Raw genomic sequence first — 19784 nt, forward strand, 5'->3', positions numbered from 1 at the left:
AAATCTTAAAATTTAAAGAAAACTAATCTAGATTTCTGTGATCTTGAACTTGTAGATTCAGCGTGCGGTGACTAACGTACGTCATTTACTGAAGTTTCCTCGGATAGCGTGGATCTTACCGCTCCAGTCCATGACTTGCTCCCATTACGGCAACACCACTGGCTCCGTGCCTGTCTTATCGGCCTTAGGGCTAAGACCTCCCGATAGCCGTATGGTTACTGTTGGAAGAACTTGGTGTACCTTCCTGGAGCACAGTACCACGTTAACACCTGTTATGGTGATAGTCGGGAGGTAAATCTTGGAGCAGAGGATTGTGCTGATTGAGCTCTATTGGTGCTCTCACTGCCTCACAATTACACTTACCTACGCTGCCAGGTTAAAACCGGTTCTAGAAGCTATGCCTCTAGCAGTCTTCCCACTTAGGGACTCGGCATGGTCAGAACCTAGCTTCCAATTATTGGGAGACCTGCAGCTAGGTGTCACACGCTGTCGCTAACAAGCCAGCTTATAATTCCGTCAAGGGACAGATTTCGTACACGATTAATCTCTCCAGTCTCGACTGAGAATGTGCATAAAATTGTCCATATTTCATGTTGCCTAATTAATGCGCATTTTGTTGCAGATTTCGACAGATATGAAAAGTTGCAGTACGTGCAAAGTGCCTATCGTAGAGGTAGACCCACATACAGAATGCCTCGGTCATTCAGACTGCTTCAAAGACCTAGTCTTTGATCCTAGGTCATGCGAACACTGCAACAAGATTTTCAATTTGGCTAAAAGAGGTAACACTAAAGCAGTGACCACTTGGAAGACGCGTTTATCCCGCATGACATCTTGCGCCAAACGAAGTAAGAAAGGGCCGAAACTTCCGGTTCTACACGACGACGCTGTCGATTACGTTCTCCCGTCAACCTCACTTACAAGTGCACTGCCAGAGAGAAATACAGTGGAACAACTACTCTCGCCCACTCATAGCACATCGTTCTCACCTGTGGTACACAACCACAGACCGAAACTTCCCCAGAGGTGCTGACGTTTTCAATGATAGAAGAGCTATTTCAAAATTCGCTCGCTCCATTATCCGCCCGCATTTCGGAACTGGAGCGATTGCCAACAACCGAAATGACTTGCGAAAATGAGGAAGCATCGTTCAGTCCCGAATCGGACGATGACAACGAGTACATGAGTGATGAACAGCACGCCAACCAGATTCCCAGTCAAGACCCGGATCAAGGTTGCCCGCAAGAGTCCGAGGAGCATCACGTTCTACCACGCCAAGCCTTGATTACGTCCAGCATTGTTGAATGGGAAGGATTTTGTGTTACTCATGCTGGGATTAACCCAATGGTTAAATTGGCTCAGCGAAATGGACGCCATGTGTTCCATCCTCTTCGCCCTACGGTATCGGTGGTAGAACTAATGAAAGCATCTCCTTTGGAGTCTGTGATTGAGAAGGAGACGAAAATCTCTGCGTTCAATCGTATCAAAGCCCCGTTGCACGGCCCGCTCCAAGCAGAAACAGGCTGGAGACCGACGCTCGACAATATAGTGGAGATAACCACATTGTCTACGCGCCTGGTGGACGCCGTCAACGCAGCAGAATCTAAGTCTAGCCCTCCGAAGTCCTTTGATACTTTTAAAGTAACTGGTCCAGAAGACTCTATTATCGCGTTCGCGCTAGCCCCAAAGTTACCAGCGGATTGCCACGAACTCCCCGGCATCCTTGCTGGTCTCACGGCACCGTTGAGTGCAGAAGACCGGAACCGGGACTTCGAAACCAGACAGTCACTTCTGGCACTAATAAAAGTACACGAAGGAGCTGTTGTAGCAAATAAGATTCTGGCCTCGCTACAGCGCATCAACGTGCCTAATCGTAGTGAGCCAGTTGGGACACTCCTCAGAGAAGCCTTGCACATAAAAGGATTCTTGGACCACTCGGTAGTAGCGTCAATAGCACAACCACTATTGTCAGCCTTAAAACTAGCAAAGACAACCAGACTTTCGTTGCGCGAATCTTCGGTGAAATTCATACGACCGCTAGTTGTGCAGTGTTCACTCCTTTCCGGTTCGTCATTTCTCAACTCCCTGTTTTCGCCTGAGAGCATCACGCAAGCCAAAGAGATCGCGATCCCCTATGCTGGGAATGACACTCTGAGAGGCTTTGCGTTCCAAAGATCTACTACCACACCGCAATCCTTTCGTCCAGCCATTTCCAACTTCAAGAAATACGGCACACAGGAGCAAAACTCATTTAGAGGCAGAGGACAACGAGGTTCTGGGAAGGCCAGGGATATTAGAGGCACAGCTGGAGGTATCAGACGGAGAACAAGACCTCGCCTACCCTACCCACAAGACAGAACTAGGGCAAACTGGCCTGATTTCAAACGAACCACAGGCCGTCTGCCGGGACAGACCTCTAAAAAGTGACAACCAATTGCCACAACAACTAAGAGCCCACATTGCTTCTTGGAACCGTGCTCCGTTATCTCTGCAAAGCATGATTCGTCACGGCTTGACCTGGCGGTGGCTCGGCAAACCTCCGCCAATCTCCAACCCGCCACCTACAACGTCGCGAGGCTCGGTCACTCATTTAATTCAGCGTCTAGTAGAAATAGGAGTAGTTCGGAAGGTAGCTTTTCAGAAGTGTTACCCCTCGTCAGTGTTCGCCGTTCCGAAAGGCTCAGGAGGGGAGCGATTAGTGATAGACTTGTCCGTCTTAAACCGCTTCATTCCATGCCCATCATTCAAGATGAACTCAACGGAAAAACTTCGGCAAACCTTGCCAAAGGATGCCTGGTTCACGACAATAGACATATCAGACGCATTCCTGCACGTACCACTCCACAAACGGTTCCAGAAATATGTTGCTTTCACTCATCAAAATTCGCTTTACTTCTTCAACGCAATGCCCTTCGGGTTAAACATCAGCCCACTTACCTTCACAAAGCTGTCCAAACATCCACTTGCGATATTACACTCCCTCGGCATCACAGCATCAGTGTACCTCGACGACTGGTTGATATGGGCCCCCAACCCACACCTCTCGTCACTACACACGAAAAAAGCCGTGAATTTACTTCAAACTCTCGGATTCACCATAAATCTCGAGAAATCCACTCTAACCCCGGCACGCCAAGTGTCTTATCTGGGCGTGGAGTGGGACGGCGCCAACTCTCTACTGCTGCCGTCAATGACCAAACGACTGAAAACCATGGATTTGGCACAGACCATAATATCAAGGCGCTTTATCCTTCATCGGCATTACCGATCCTTTCTAGGTCTCGTCAACTTCGTAGCCCCCCTTATACGCCTCGGGAACCACTACTTTCATTTAGTAGTACTGCACGCTCCCAATTTCAATCAGCTGAACCGCCAGAAAGTCACCACGGCCTTCAGGGAAGCGGTCTCGTGGTGGGCACAGCCAGAAGTTCTCTCTCGACCAATGCCCTTCCGGCTCCCACCAGTATCCGTGACAGCATGGGTCGACTCGTCCGACAAAGGCTGGGGAGGGATTACGACACAAGGAGCAAAGTTTGCCAGAACATGGACCCCCAGGATTGGCCTACGGCACATAACCTTCAAAGAAACCTTGGCCACTCTTCTTTTACTGAGCGAAATCCCCTTGCCACGAAACTCCACCATCTTGATACGCTCAGATTGCCTCACAACATGCTCAGTTGTGAACAAACTCGGGTCGAACAGGTCCGCCGCCCTGTCCAGTTTGGCTTCGAAGATGGCCGACCTGTGCAAAACGAACAACTGCTTTCTGAAAGCGAAACACATATCCGGAACGACCAACGTTTGGGCGGACGCATTGTCAAGAACGACACCCCTACCAACGGAATGGGAATTGTCCCGGAGGTCATTTTCACAATTAGTTCACATGAGAGGCCAACTACAGATCGACCTTTTCGCACACCCGGGGAACTGCAAACTAACGGTCTTCGGCTGCAAATTCAGTCACCCAGCGGCGGCAGTGACAGATGCGCTCTCGGTGGACTGGAACACCTGGAACCAAATATACTTGTTTCCACCTCACAACCTGATGCAGCAAGTGATTATCAAACTCCACAACTATCGGGGACACGGCTTGATAATAACACCACAGCTAAAATCAGCCCTTTGGTGGCCAGAGCTAGTTCTGCGCGCAAGACCGCTGCAACTAATACTCGAAATATCCCAAACCGTAAGAGAAGAAATCATACCTGTTCACTCGATCATGTCGTCTCCCTTTCTCGCATGGAATTTTTAACGTATGCTATTTCCAAAAAACTGGGCATTTCGTTGGCAACCAAACTGACCGCTTCTCATCGAAAATCATCGCTATCGACAGTCTTGAATTTCATAAAACTCCCTAGATTTTCGAACGACCAAGCGTCGAAAAAGGATTTATTAATGAAGACCCTATTTTTAGTTGCATTGGCAACCGGAAACAGATCATCAGAAATCGCTGCCATAGACCGAACTACAGTCGCCTTTTCCCACGAGTGTGGTACGGTCACTTTGCCAGTAAAACCTAATTTCCTCTTCAAGAACGAAACCCTTCATCGGGCACCACCGAATATTATTATTCCTGCCCTATACGACGAATCGTCGGAAAGCGCTCCGCATGCGCTATGCCCAGTCAGAGCACTGGAGGCATGGCTCCAACAGACATCGTCATACGAAGGTTCCTCTCTGTTCATAAACCCCGACTCGGAGGCGCCGCTGACGGCACCTCGCATCTCGTATTTTCTAGCTAAAGTCATTAATTTGGCACAGCCTAATACCTTTCCAAAAGGCCACGATGTTAGGAAGTGGCGACGTCCCTTGCATGGGCACGTGGGGTTAAAATGACCGAAATCACAAAACAAGCCTTTTGGTCTTCCTCTTCGATCTTCATAAGGAAGTATTTATTCCCGATCCCGCGTGACCCAGGCCCATGTGTGGCTTTAGGTCACACTTGACCAGTTAAATTGTTGTTCCGACTGTTGTCGTTTGTTGATCGTTTGTTTAAAATTGTTTACCGACCGTTGTCGTTGGATAAAAAGTAAAAATCTTCACGACTGGTTAATTTTCCTATATCCACTCAGATTGTAGCATGTACATATCGAGCTTCACATGCTGGATTATGGTTAGTCATGGCGAACATGACTCCTCTTCTCCGATGCGTTGAGAGACATTCTAACCACCAACCGTCTGTGCTCACGTAATAGCACCCCTGAATAGACTAGCGTTATAAACGCCTCCTTTCGTTGACTCTGGTTCACGCTGAACGCTCTACTGTAACTCTGTTGTGCTACTCCTGTTGCGCTACCTGTTGGCATTTGAATATGGTTATGCACTATTTGCTCCGACGCTCAGTGCCAGGACTAGATAAAGCGCTTTTGCGCTAAACAAGGAATTTATCTAGTCCACTGAGCTAGGAGCAAATAGCCAGCCTCCACCTCCCCTTAGAATGTTCTTTGCGATGGTTTACACCTTATCTTGATTTTTCATTGGTGGCCTACTGGTCACACATGGACTGGAGCGGTAAGATCCACGCTATCCGAGGAAACTTCAGTAAATGACGTACGTTAGTCACCGCACGCTGAATCTACAAGTTCAAGATCACAGAAATCTAGATTAGTTTTCTTTAAATTTTAAGATTTTATCAAGAGTCCATGAGCTTTTCTTGGCAGAAATGAATTTGGCACCGGACATGCACTATTTGCTCCTAGCTCAGTGGACTAGATAAATTCCTTGTTTAGCGCAAAAGCGCTTTATATAAATTATATTAAATTTCAAGTATATTATAATTTCGCGTATAACTAAATTTCCAAAATTTGACGTAATTTATTATTTCTCTCTCTGGAAAGATCAAATTCTTTAACAAAAAAAAATTTAATATTACTGAATTAAGGCCAACAGAAAATAAAATATAAGCTACTTGCAAAATTTTGACTACTTTGAACTCTTGCTACAGGAAGTGCTATGTTCTAATAGGCCGTGCCATAAAGATCAATTTATTGGCAAGTTTTTTTGATGGAAACTGAAATTGTGATAAGTTGAGGCATTTGCGAGACATTAACTCAAGTCAGAGTACAGTTAAACGATCGTTTGTATTTCCACCTGATGCTTTTATCGTGCATGATATAATTTTGACGACTTTAGTTATTACCAATTTTCAATATCTATACAATTACGCAAAAATTTATCAAAAAAATATCATATGAGAAAAATAATACATGCAAATTAAAATAAACCTTTTAATAACAATTAATTTATGACTCAATTCTGTCGTAAACATTCCAAAGACTCGTGCATTTCTATAGGTTCCAGTGATAAGTCAATAGAAACAAGTTCTTTAGATGCGCTAATAAAATTAAATTATAATTATGAGCATCCTATTTATCAACCAAAAAATATATTCAGCGAAATTCAAGTAGTATTATATGAATTATATTCAAGCTCGGCCTCCGGGTTGTGGGTATCGGACGTCAATAAACGTCAGGGAGCAGAAAAAAAAAGCTTCTGCCTACATTTGCGTTGCAGTGCGTGAGCTCTTCGGTGGATCACGCAACGCCTTGGGTCGCATTCAATGACAAAACTATAATTGACAAGTAATGGTTTTTGCAACGCATTTATAACCGAAACTCAAGTTTCCGATTGAATTTTCTTCATAACGTTTTTAATGCTAATGCTACCGTTTTCAACTGATGTTTTCTTATAACACATTCAATTCGAAATTACATTTTACCACTGATTTACTTGTATAACAAATTCGATGTCGTAAACGCATTTTTCAATTGATGTTTTTCGTAACACATTCAACGTGAAACAACTATAATCAATTCACGGATTTCATTACAAAATAAATACCAAAATACAACAAGTGATGATTCTACTATGACTTTCAATACGCAAACTATCCTGTTTTCTACAATTGAAAACATTTTAAAATCAGTTGAAATGCTGCGCTTACAAGTATTTTTGTGGTCGGACGTATCGAAAAATTGATTGGATTTGTGACGAAGATTCACAAGGAAATTATCACATAATCAAGAGAGAGAGTACGCTGTTTTTTTATGTCGACTTTTTTTATACGGGCGTAGAATTCAACAAGTTGTTTATCACCATGAAAAGATTTAATTTGCTATTCATTCTTTTGATGAAGTAAGAAACACAATTACTAAATGAATGTTCACGGATATCAATCATACATTGAGGAGCAATTGTGTCTCCCTGTATCTCAAAGATATTTCGACCACGGTCAAGCGGTAGAAACGATTAATTATTATAAAAATAAATGATTTATTTATAATCAAAATACGCATCTTGCTACAGTTAATCAAAATTAAAATCATTATAAGAAATTTGACCACATTCCTTCCACATATCGTCATGATTTTCAGAATACAGAAAAAATTTCTGCCTCGATATTCTTTTATATTATATTTTGAATAATATCTCGAAATGAGAACGACGAATTTCTCATTGAAATTGATCTCGCTTATGAGCGGGATAATTCATATCCGGAAAACCTTGCAGAGCCTGTCAGTTTCTCTAAGTAATAATGAACAAAATTTCCTGAACATTCTCATTATTTAGTTTTACATCTGGAGCAAATTTATGATGCGAAATAACCGTCTCAGTTGCCAGTCCGATCATTTATCTCACGCAGCTCCAGCTCGCAAGCCAACAGTGGAGCAGCTAGCCTCAATTTACCACGCCGCATTCGAGGCATTCAAGTGAAGGTGACGAACGACTTCAAGGCTTCACAAAACTCCACGAAATGAACACGCAGCTGCCATGACAAACAAGAGCGTCATGTAGCACCGGTCACAGATGAATAACTGTGCTGCGTAAACTTTTCCAATTTCAAGCCTAAAGTTACAGTGGACGTAAACAGAGATATAAAAAGAAAATAATGATGCTTAGATATTTTTGATTTTTTGGAAATTATGGAAATTGCATTCGATAGCGTTTGATAATAATAATCAGGGTAGAAGAGTCGAAGCAAAGACGATGGTGAAAGTGAACGAAAAAAATAATGTATTGCTTTGTTTATGGCAATGCATTAAATTCTCCAACTTGTTTTTTTTCCTATGCCACTGTTCTTAAACTAGTTTTCATTTACTTTCGTTTCAGTTTCACAAGCAGTATTTCTGCTATACCAGCACCGCAACTGAATTATCAAGCAATTTTCATTCGTGCAATGATTTTTCGCTCCCAGTGAAACGAGTCTCACAATTTCACCGAAGCTCAGCAATGGAGCAAAATTCAAAGCCTCTCAGAGAGTAATACACCTTCGCAGAAACTCAATTTTCGGAAAAAGATGAAGTTCTTCGTCATTATTTCGAAACATTTCCAGTTTTCGTCGCGTACACCAGATGATTTTTAGTGCATCCATTCGCGCTGCAAATTCGATTTCATGCGTCACCTGAAAGTTGCCAAAGAAGTCGACTGATATTGCAGTGCCCCCTGAACTTTCCGCAGAGAAATTGACATGTAAATTTCTCCGTTTACTTTTAAAGAAGCAATAACAAGTTTCTTTCTCAAGTTAACACACGACCAGCAAAAGTTTGGACTCGACGAGATGTACTGCTGAGACTTCGGTTATGATAAAGTCTGGTCCTTTGGCACTGACTTTTCCTGTAAGAATGCAATAAATTCTAAAATATGTGTTGCCGGAAAAACATTATTTTTTTTTAATTTCATCAGATTTTCGTTTGAATTTTTCTTCAGCAATAAAATCAAAGACATTTTGCAAAGGAAAAGTTATTTATAATCATATTAATATTTCATTTTTCATGACTACTTGATGAGTAATTTTAATCTAGCTTTTATTAACATAAAACTTGATGAATTGGATTTTGTCTAATTAGAGTCGCAACCAGAACGTAATTTAAATAAGCGAGCACAAAATTAATTTCAAAACTGAGCACAAAATTCATTTCTCGACACATAGACTAAATCATAAACTAGCAAACCAAAACGTATGACAAAGAAAAACACTGTAAAACACCTCCAACTTTTACGTATTCCCATTAATGGACCGCACAATCATCACAAACATTTTGGCATAAAATCCAGGTTCTCATCCAAAATTTTACAAGCGTATCCCCGAGACGACAGTCGTAAAATATTACGGCCAATAAAACTTTGAAAACACAATTCTGGCTGGGCTCGAGTTTTCTTTGAATAAAGTAAACAAAAAACATTAAATTTCTCGACTTTGGACATTCCCATGGCAGATAAGATCGAACGTTTGACGTTCCATTTAATATGCATCGTGAATGTCTAGATAACGCTTTTAATAGGTTTCCTCCATTATTCTTCAATCTAATTTTTAACAATCTTTAATTCATTTTTAGCTTTGCCAAAAACGCTCTGTGTTCATGATTGAGAAACCATTGTTATACTTAACTTATTATTAACATGACATCGATAACAAAAACTTAGGAGTCTTATTATGTCACTAATACTTTCTTGGGCGTCGAATTATTTTTTTTAAATTCCAAAATTATGCATGAAAAATATCATTGAAAATGATCATGAATTATTGGCGAAATCTCAAACCAAACATTGACTAGTGAATGATGTTTTTAAAATTGAATAAAATAAAATCAGTAATTACCTTGGCGTAGCGATCAAAAAATATTTACAATACTATTGCGAATAACTGTATGTATGCATAATTCACACTTTTGAAGCTAATTTCAATGGACGCAACAATAAAAAATATGTCGAACACTCATTATGAGTCTTTTTATATAATTCTATATCAAATATAATGGTTCACTCTACAAGTGACATGGTGAAAATTAAAAAAGTTAATCACGATGAGATATTGCGGGACAGAAAATACATTTGCATGTCTTCTTTGCAGGAATTCGCCGCAAGTCGATGTGAAAATTGATTGACTTCTTAACACATGCATTCATGCCTTATTTCTCTGGTCAAAATACCTAACAATTAAGAACCAAGCCTGGTGCACAAAGTTTGTTTTTGCTTCCTTTTACGAGCATTTCCCAGGATTTCATTTATTGTTATATGTCTAACTTCGCACGAGTAGCTCGAATATTCGTGGTTCATCGATAATATCGTTCTAATTTTTATCAATAAATCACACTTATTTAATTCAAAAGTTTTTCTTCTTTTTGAAAATGCATGTCTCTAGACATCTGTTTTATCGAAATGTTGAAAATTATCAAAATTTACAAAATATAAACCAATTCTGAACAAAGTTTTCAGGTTAATTTTTTCATGCCGACTGATGTTTATTTTGAGACATTTTAGTCACAGTATAATAAGTTTGAGCTTCCCTATAGAACAAAGTCATTCGATGTATTTGCAAATTTTAAAACCATACGATTTTTCGTTGTTTCCCTGTACTCAAAGAATTCTATACTCTATTACAGTAAAAAATCAAGATTCAAGCATCTCAGTTTAAAAGCTCCTATTCACCGTACGCAACGACGAGTGCGTTTTCCTCACTCGCGCATGCACTATAATCCAGGAAACGCAAAGCTTGCCTGCGTTCCGTTTCTAGTGCCATGTGGACGCAACCATTCAAGCTTATGAAAGCCTTTCAAAGATGAACAAAATTCAAGCAAATATTGTCCTACCAGACTCGACCAGAATCCAATTCATACGATCTTTTCATGCACTCAGTGCAGTTTTTCGATGACCTCCCTTCCATCTTAGAATGTATTTTCGAAGAGAATTTGTGCATTAAGGGAAAGAATACCACACGCACATTTTGTTAAATGCAATTTATCGGCTACCAACTTCACCGTAAAATTGTCATTCTAAAGTGTAATGGAAAATTCCTGGTTAGAGAGTGTTTGATTGAATTTATGTCGCTTTATATGATTCAAAACATTTTAATTAACAAAATTTTTATATTTTCGCTAAGTAGCCGAAGGAAGGCTGTTACAATATATGATCGAGATGTGAGTCATGAGCATAACAATATTCAGTGTGCTTCATTAATGGTGTTTTTTAATCATTTTTTTAAAGCGTTGAGGCACTCTGAAGCATATTTGACAAATCCCTTAATCTTCAGCTCCACTATTTCTCACAAAGTAACGTGTTTTATGGTACAGTCATCAATAATGTTATGATATTATTAATCATGTTGCGTGAGGAAAGTGTTACATTTCGGGCGAATATTTTCTGACTTGATGCAACATTGTTAAAAACATTATCTGCAGGAAATATATTATCGCTTCATTGCTAGGAGCTTGCTTGGTGTTTCCTGAATATTTTTATTATTAACTGACTATTGTCACTGTCGAAATCCTTGTGAATTTGTCTGCAGTTGTATTCTAGTTGAAACTGCTCTGCCTGTGGATACTGCTTTGAGTTCTTACCTTTCATCTCAAGTTATCTACTTTCTCTAGTATGCACAGCTTTACCACAGTTTCATGGCACACTTTCCGCAGTATGAAGGCTTCGTGTGTAAATTTGATTTGTGTTGTACGCACGGGACCAGAAGCACGTAACGCTTTCTTTTCTTCTTTGCAGACACTGCCTAGATGGACTCATAAAACAAATGAATGAAGTCGGGCTAAGGTGAGTGCCTTAGGGAATGCTAGGGTCCCTGTATGACTTTATTAAGACAAGGCTGATGGTGCAGTGTCTTGACACTGCAACATCTACCTGTCTTTTCCTTGAGTTATTATAGCATTGAATTTATAAAGTTCATTGGTGTCTTGCTTAATTATTCGGCCTGCGGTTTCATTACTCATTCATTGTATTCTAATTTGTTCATTTTTCGATATTTTTGAAACCATGAAGATGATCCAGTGATCGGACAGCTTCATAAATTTACTTGTAATTTATCTGATATTCTCCTCCAGAAACGTTTTTATAAGATCGTTGAATCAAATCTTCTTAAATCATCTTATCAAAGGAGGTCTGCACAGCACATTATTATCAATAATGTTCAATGTTCTTCCTAATCTCTCCTCATTTATTCAGTACTCTTATTATGCATCGTTACTTCTTCTTCACTCAGGCTTCTATACTGCTGTTTTTTTTTATTTTGTTCAATTTTGAATACTTTGCAAAAAGCCTCATAGCCGTTAATTCTGGCCTAATTTTTAGATTTTCAGTACAACTTATCTCTCAATGGTTTATTTATATAAACTTTCAATATTTTTTTATGCTTATGAAACCTACTTTACAGTTGATGCTTTTGATATTACTGCGACACGCGTCCAGCTCTACTTTAATCTGTATTTGGACAATAAACCTATATAAAAATGGAATATATTAGTGATAGTCTATAAAAAATTTTGTTCCTATACCTGCCATTATATACAAAAGCAATTGTAAGAAATTTGTTCAACTTCATTTACAAATATAGGTATTACAACATAGAAAGTCAGTTCAATTTTAACTTTAGCAATTTAAATTTAATATCTGAAATACTTCTGAAGTATTTTCTGCATTTTCGTGAATATCTTTGGATGAAACCAAATCCCAATTGCAGCAGTTTTTGAGTAATTTTTATTTCACTAAATTATATTAATATCATAATTTCGAAACCTCAAAGTTCGCGGAAAATTTTTAATTCATATGCAATTATATGTGCCATCAAATTTTCTAGACATTCCAAAAATTGCAAATGACGGGCGCTGGAAAAACATAACCTCGCAGCATTCACTAGATTTTTTGCTTGGAAAGACACGTCGTGTTGTCCCATAGCCTGCATTCGTCTCGTGGATTGTAGGCAAACTATATTATTAAATTTAACATGCTGTCCAATATGCTTCCAACTCTCAAGCAAATTAATGTACAACTATAACGATACATCAGCCAAACATAACTTGTACCCATGGCCTCATAACTTCTCACCAACGGCAGCGCTCTCCTCATCCTGCTAATGTAACTCTGTATGAAACTCTTGGTCGAATACTCGTGTCTGCAACTTCAACTTACCTACAGTTAGGTCAACTCACTTGCATTTAAAAAATAACTGTGATTTGCCTATTGAATGAATCTATATATTTATAAATGAATCCATTTACGTGTATTAAGTGACTTATTTATTTACGAAGTTAAACATTTCTTTTGAAGATCATAAAAGTTTTTCACATTTTATACTTGCTTGATAATAAACATTAACGAATTATAATTATTAGACATGAAATTCATTGAAATTTCTAATAATATAGTTATATTATATCTATAATATATTCATCAAATAACTCACATCCATCATATGTTCGCTCACGTAATCCATGTGTAATTAGTTCAACTAGTGTAATCTATGTTATTTTATAATTTCTTGAGTTATTTCGGTATCAGTAACACCGTCGGAAGGATTGACTGCGTGGAGAATTTTGTCTGTTTCTCTGAGGTGCAAATGTTGTCGCAATTTATTCGGAGCCGAAATTTCAGGATACTATGTGCAATTTCCGTAGATTAAAATCCAATTTAAACGTTCTCTCCAGCATGCCACATTTGCAGGCTTTATTTCAAAAGGTTGATTTTAATCTTCCAAGTCAATAATTTTTTTTTCACACAAACTTCAATTTTTTACAAATAATCTGAGTAATATTGAAGTAACGGTTTCCAAGGATTAGAAAGAATTGTGCAGAGAGGCAGACGATGTAGATGAATGATATCGTCTATCTGGTATTACATTCTTACAAGATGGTGCTCGATCGAACGATATTTTGAGGAGAGCCGATTGGGTTTTTCCTATTGCAAATCATCTAAAAAGTTGACAACTAAATAAAGCAATTTTTCCTCATATAAAAGTTACCAATAAAGCAAGACCGATCTTTTTATCTGAGCTTTGTTTAAACGTCATTTTATTTGTGTATATTGATTTTTAAAATAGATACATTAATCATAAAGTATAAAAAGTAATTTTATACTCTCAAATATCGTATATTAAATAATATATTGCTGTTATTTAATTATATACTATTTATAAAGCTTGAAGCCTTTATAATTGCAGTGCACTAAATAAAGATGTAGCAGTGCAGGTTAAACTATTTCAACTCCTGACCTTTATCAGTGGAGTAAATTTTAAACTAGATTGAATTTTGTAACATTTTCTGCGTTATTATCTATCCGTTTAGCTTACTAATCATCAATATTTATAATTTTATCACCTCATTTAGAGACTACGTACAACATGCCCACTACTATCTGCTTCCATGACCGCCAGTATATTATATATTTTTTCATAAAAAGTTTATTCAACTCGATAAAAAATAATTTGACATTAAAGCTTTGGAGCCTAGCATTTATCTGCTACAAACCATGCTACTGTGCAAACCTTCGAGCCTTTCCCTGCGAATTACAATATTGTCCCCTGGAGTCGAACCAGAACACAGAAATCCTCGGAAGCAAAACTTCAGCCATAAATTCTGTAGTTGGAAGAAAGGCCACATCGCGTCTGCAGAGGCCGGGACTCCATAGCAAATGGCCACATTTGCAGAAGCCTTATCGCCCTAACAAAACAAACTCAATACTTGCGGGCGGTACACAGAGTCAGGAGTTTCCCGGATTTTAAGGATCAAAGGAGGATACAAATAAACCTTTCGAGATTCCCACATAGGATTTAGGAATGTAGAATTCAGATTTAGGGATGTAGAGAGTACGTTGTTTCAAACTACGTGAAATTTTGAGAGAAATTGTTTTATTCTTATTGAGGATATTGATACCGAAACAAATTAATCATGAAAATTACTAGCAGCGCTCATATTAAATCATCATGAGCAAGAAGATCGGTAGATGAGGTTTTTATTACTTTAGAATAATTAATTATAAAATTCATCCAATTACGCCTGTGCTGTGCAAACGGTGAGCTCTAACCGTCAAAATGGTTCATAATTTATAGATCAAACTTATTCCGGAGTAAAAAAAATTTGAAAAAAACCTAGGGGTGATTACTGCCTGAATACACTGCCTATTAATACAATCATTCTTTTTCATTGATACATATTTTTGGTCTACTATAACCTTTAAACAAAAAATATAACTCAGTACTCACCGCAGTGAGTGACAGAGAGCGCATTTTCTCGTTGACGAAAACTTGAGGTCACGGACGTACGGACAGACAGACAGACAGACAGACGGACATGGCGAGCACAATAATGCATTTTTTTCCACAAATGAGAAAATGCGCTAAAAACACGCGTATTTCAGAGTAGATGGAATTGTGGTGCAAGTTCTTGAACTTCGGTTTGTTGAAATGCACCGCACAACGCCTGTCAAAACCACGCATAGAGTACCACACTGGCGTCAACACCTGCACCTCTGCTGAATATTATGCATGAAGAAGGGTTGCACTGTATATTATTATACAAGGGCTGCACCCTGTATTGAGTGAATATAATTTTGATGATGTCACCTCTTGGGTGAATTTTCACGGAGTATGACGATATGTTTGAGGTTGTCACTAGCTAGATGCCTCATTAATTGGTGAGTGCGATGATAAGTCTGATAATGCAACATATAGGTGGTTTTTCACTATGTATGACGATATGTCACAGCAAGGTGCTTATTTGGTATGCACAACAATGGACATCATCAGGACTGGATGGAATGTAGTCATGTAGCAATTGAATGGGATCATTTTCACATACCGAATTACAAATAGCTTGAAATTATAGTTGAGTCAATTTAATTTGTCTACTCACCTTTTCTCGGTACAGATGAGGTTCAGTACAGGTTCTACTGTCAATATTACTATTTCTAAATTTTATGAAGGTTCTTCAAGAGGCCAGGTCAGGAGTTTGTAGCAAAAACTTTTTGGTCAGATTATAATAAAATAACCTATTTCCAACTTTCTGGTATATGCGCGAAGGTGACAAGAATGAAGCCAAAATTTGAAGCTATTATGTCATTATTATGAAGCTTTTGGTAATATTTGGATCTTCTAACACTGCATCCTACGTGTCCGAGTAACATGGCGCCTATGTGTATACTTTTTGGAAAATACATGAATTATTGTCTGGCTAACTAATAATACGACAGCGATAACTGTTAACAAGTTAATTAAACGTTTCTGTTCTAATATTGCTCCATGGTTGAACTAGTTTCAGGGCTGTTGTAACGAGGAACAAAAATATTTAATTAAGTTACATTCTCATTTCTGCTGAGAGTACTAAACTTTTGCTATAATCTTTATTTATGATTTTCCGAAAATTGTAAAAGCTAATGGTATAATGGTACTGCGAAGTTTGACCTTTATCAGCACTGCTTCGCTTAGTTAATTTATACCTTTAGCACTCTCGCCCGTATCACAGCCCAGCACAACAAAGTACATAATAATTAAAGTAACAATCTTCATACAATTTCCAGCGTCTAGACAACATTTCTCAACGTTCCGACGAAATTTGGGCGAGAACTATATGTTTCCGTCACTGGAAGGCTGTCAAAGAATAAAATATAAGTTTAGTATTATGATGGTTCATTGTAACTCATTGTTCTCTTGTTTAAAATATTTTATTTCGTATCCCACTACTTTAAAATTATTCTTGTAATTACAATACATATGCTCCAGAACTCTATGAGTATGAATATGCCCATGCAGAATTCTAAAACTATCATTTTCTGGATTGCATACATTCATGAAACATTTTCTGGATTGCATACAGCTCCATCAACGATACCTTTCTATCTGTAGCCGCCAATTTCTATGTTCACTGGAATTTGCAGCAGTAAAGTAGCCTACTAGATGTAGTTAATTTCAAATGAGCATTTGTATTCATTAATTGTTTGAATGATTTGCCTGCGGTACCCGAAGAAAAAAGCGATTCGGTTACTTAGATTTATTGTTTGTTTATTTGAATTTTTGATTATCCCGTTCCCTTATTATTGATATGTTTTAGTTCATACATTGTCATCTCATGTACATATATATTTATGATGCGTTATTCGTTGTATACATTTCTTGTGAATTTTCTTGTCATATTCTTTCTATTATCCGTACGTCATGGAACCCTCGTTTCTTATCGTGCCATGGCGGCGTGTCTTGGAATCGCTTAGTAAACCGTCTCAGAGGACTAGCGGATAAGATAGTCCTTTGCACTATCTATTTTGTCCCATCAGTAATTTTCATATTAAATCAGACCCATAAACTCGAAAAACATTTCGACTTTATATTTTGCTTAGAGTGCTTCAGATTTCACTCCCGTTACTATTTTGAGACCACAACCAAACTTCCAAAATATCGCCACTTCCTTCAAATATCCTCCAGCTGCGAGCCGTATAGGCCTGGTTTTACAAACGGAAAAACTAGGAAGCTCATTTGCAATACATATTTGTAACGGCCAGCCTCTGAATGCCCTGCAGTCGGAGAGTTCACTGTCGTCAACATATGTTTCTGGTGCTGCTCGTTTCGTAGCAAATAATGACCAGAGACCACTACTGCGAAATTGCAGTCCGTTCTCACAAAGATTCTAATACTGCTATTTCTGTTCGCTCCGCTCCGGTAAAACCGACTTGGATTTCAACTTCAATTTTTGTACTGATATTTATGTTACGTTTGGTTGCAGAAAAGGACTGTGTTTTCAACTCCAATGTCTTTTAACGCAGTTATTTCTGTTACTGTCGATATCAGTAAAAGTTTAATCATGCGAGTTTTCAATTTTTGTTACTCATAAAATTGGTAGCAGCGACTTCCTGTTCACAATTAATTTCCTTGGCGGTTATTCATGCAGTAAGGCTATTCATTAATCTTCTGACATAAACGATTCGTTATAGTTCAGTAGGCCAGAATGTGAGTGATGATTTCGTCTTTCTTAACAATTAATCTTCACCATCGACATTTTTCTTGACAATGATTGTCCTCTTGATAATTCGACATGCAGAAATAATTATCAGGTTTTTTTGTTGTTTTTTAAATTAAGCAACTGAGTACCAGTCTTTAAAGTTCTTCATGCACAATTAGAAATGAATTTCATAATGCTCGTGGAAATCAAGACACCTGCTTTGGTTTAATAATAAGTTTAAACGTAAGTCATTGTTCGCGGGACCGGTTGCGCTGCGAACATGATTTCTGAGAAGTAAGCCCTCGCAATTTCATTGAAGAAGAGTGCGATACTGAAAGTAGTCGGTACAAACGCAGTTGCATCAATAACATTTAATCTTTAACTGCCAGCAATGCAGTAGAGTCGAAGAGTTGACAAATGGGTAGTTTTTTGCATCTGTTATTTTGCATATTTAAAATTAAATCGCAGTTCCTTCACTACATGTTATGAATTAGCAAATCTAACTTTTCAATTTTTGATATGAGGTTAAAAAACCCGGCCTCCAGCGTAACAATTTCATAATTTTCTGTTAAGTTAAAAATTAAATTAGAATAAAATGAACCGAAAATTATACAGTTGGTAAAAATTCAATGCAGGATATCAACATGACATCAACAAATATCACCTCTCACGTGGTCAAAAGCCTAAAAATAATAGTTCATGCTGAGTAATTAGGATCAAAATAAAATAACAAAAAATGTATAAGCCGAGCTTTAAATTTTTATGCAAAAGTTTATAGTCTAGCAGACCTCATTAATAATTTATATTATTCATTTCTATTTTTATATTATTTGTTGTAATTCGTATGCGGACAGGAATCTTAAGTGGAGAGGTGCATTCATATTATTCATTTCTATTTTTAAATTATTTATTGTAATTTGTGTGCCTACAGGAACCCCAAGTGGCGAGTCGCTTTCATATTATTCATTTCTATTTGTATTTTTATATTATTTACTGTAATTCATATGCCTACAGGAACCCCAAGTGGCGAGGCGCCTGGTCGAACCCTTGCTCCCTCAGAACCTCAGCTGCGTCGTCGGCAGCGTCAAGTCGTGCGTCGTCGACGTCTGAATGCTGCGTCACGTTCAGGGTGGTGATGCTGGGGGCGGCAGGCGTCGGTAAAACGTCCATTTGTCGTCAGTTTATGACGTCTGAACACATCAACGCATATGAAACTTCCATCGGTGAGCGCAATAACCTGTATACATAGGTGGGCAGTAGCGCGCTACATGTAGCAGCCGCTACATTTTCAGTAGGGGTAGCGGTAGCGGCGCTAAATTTTCAGTAGCGGTGGCGGTCGCGGTAGCGGCGCTACATTTAAGCAATTGTAGCGGTAGCGCCCGCTACATTTAGAGCATGTAGCGGTAGCGGCGCTACATTTAAGCAATTGTAGCGGTAGCGCCCGCTACATTTAGAGCATGTAGCGGGAGCGGTAGCGGCCGCTACATTTCAAAGTAGAGCTGCCCAGCTCAGCCTATATACATTGAGTATGAATGAGGTACAGTTTCAACTATCTTAATACCTGTTCAGATCAGGTGAATACATCAATTTCTGTTCGTGATGTAAGGACAATTTCTGGCCCATGCATTTACCTATTCTTTAAAGTTAAATTTAAGCAACTTCGTGATGATATGCTGGGTTTTTAGTATAAACATGACTATATGAGACTGGTGCATTTCTGCTTTTATTTAATGCTTGATTTTACATCGCATACCGTATTCAATTCGTGAGTATAATGCTTTCAAATTTTAATTGAAAAGCTGAGAAAAAGAAAAAATCCCGCAATTTATTTGAGCATCGCCGTCAAAAGCAGACTTGTAAGCCTTCATATAAATGCAATAATAAAAATGATTGGAAATCTCATTTGAAAAAATCGCAATCCCACCTACAAATTAATCTAATTACCCGTGCCAGGAAGCCATAAGAAATTAATCTCATTAATTATCCATATCCAGTAATGAGTCCAGCTTTGCGGGAAGCCACTAATGAGCTCCATTGGACTTAATGAGAAAGCGAACTGAAAAGCCAGTTTTATTTCACATA

General features: G+C 38.5%; 1 protein-coding gene across 1 annotated transcript in view; it reads left to right on the forward strand.

The window, feature by feature from the left end:
- The window catches only part of LOC108677865, a 135063-nt gene that overhangs the window by 81741 nt on the left and 33538 nt on the right, over positions 1 to 19784 (forward strand). The window contains exons 4-5 of the mRNA XM_018166168.2: positions 11491 to 11538; positions 18717 to 18925. Coding sequence (XP_018021657.2) covers positions 11491 to 11538; positions 18717 to 18925 — 257 coding nt within the window. The remainder of the gene's footprint in view (positions 1 to 11490; positions 11539 to 18716; positions 18926 to 19784) is intronic.

The sequence above is a fragment of the Hyalella azteca genome, unplaced genomic scaffold, assembly GCF_000764305.2.
Source record: "Hyalella azteca isolate HAZT.00-mixed unplaced genomic scaffold, Hazt_2.0.2 contig17412, whole genome shotgun sequence".
Taxonomy (NCBI): domain Eukaryota; kingdom Metazoa; phylum Arthropoda; class Malacostraca; order Amphipoda; family Hyalellidae; genus Hyalella; species Hyalella azteca.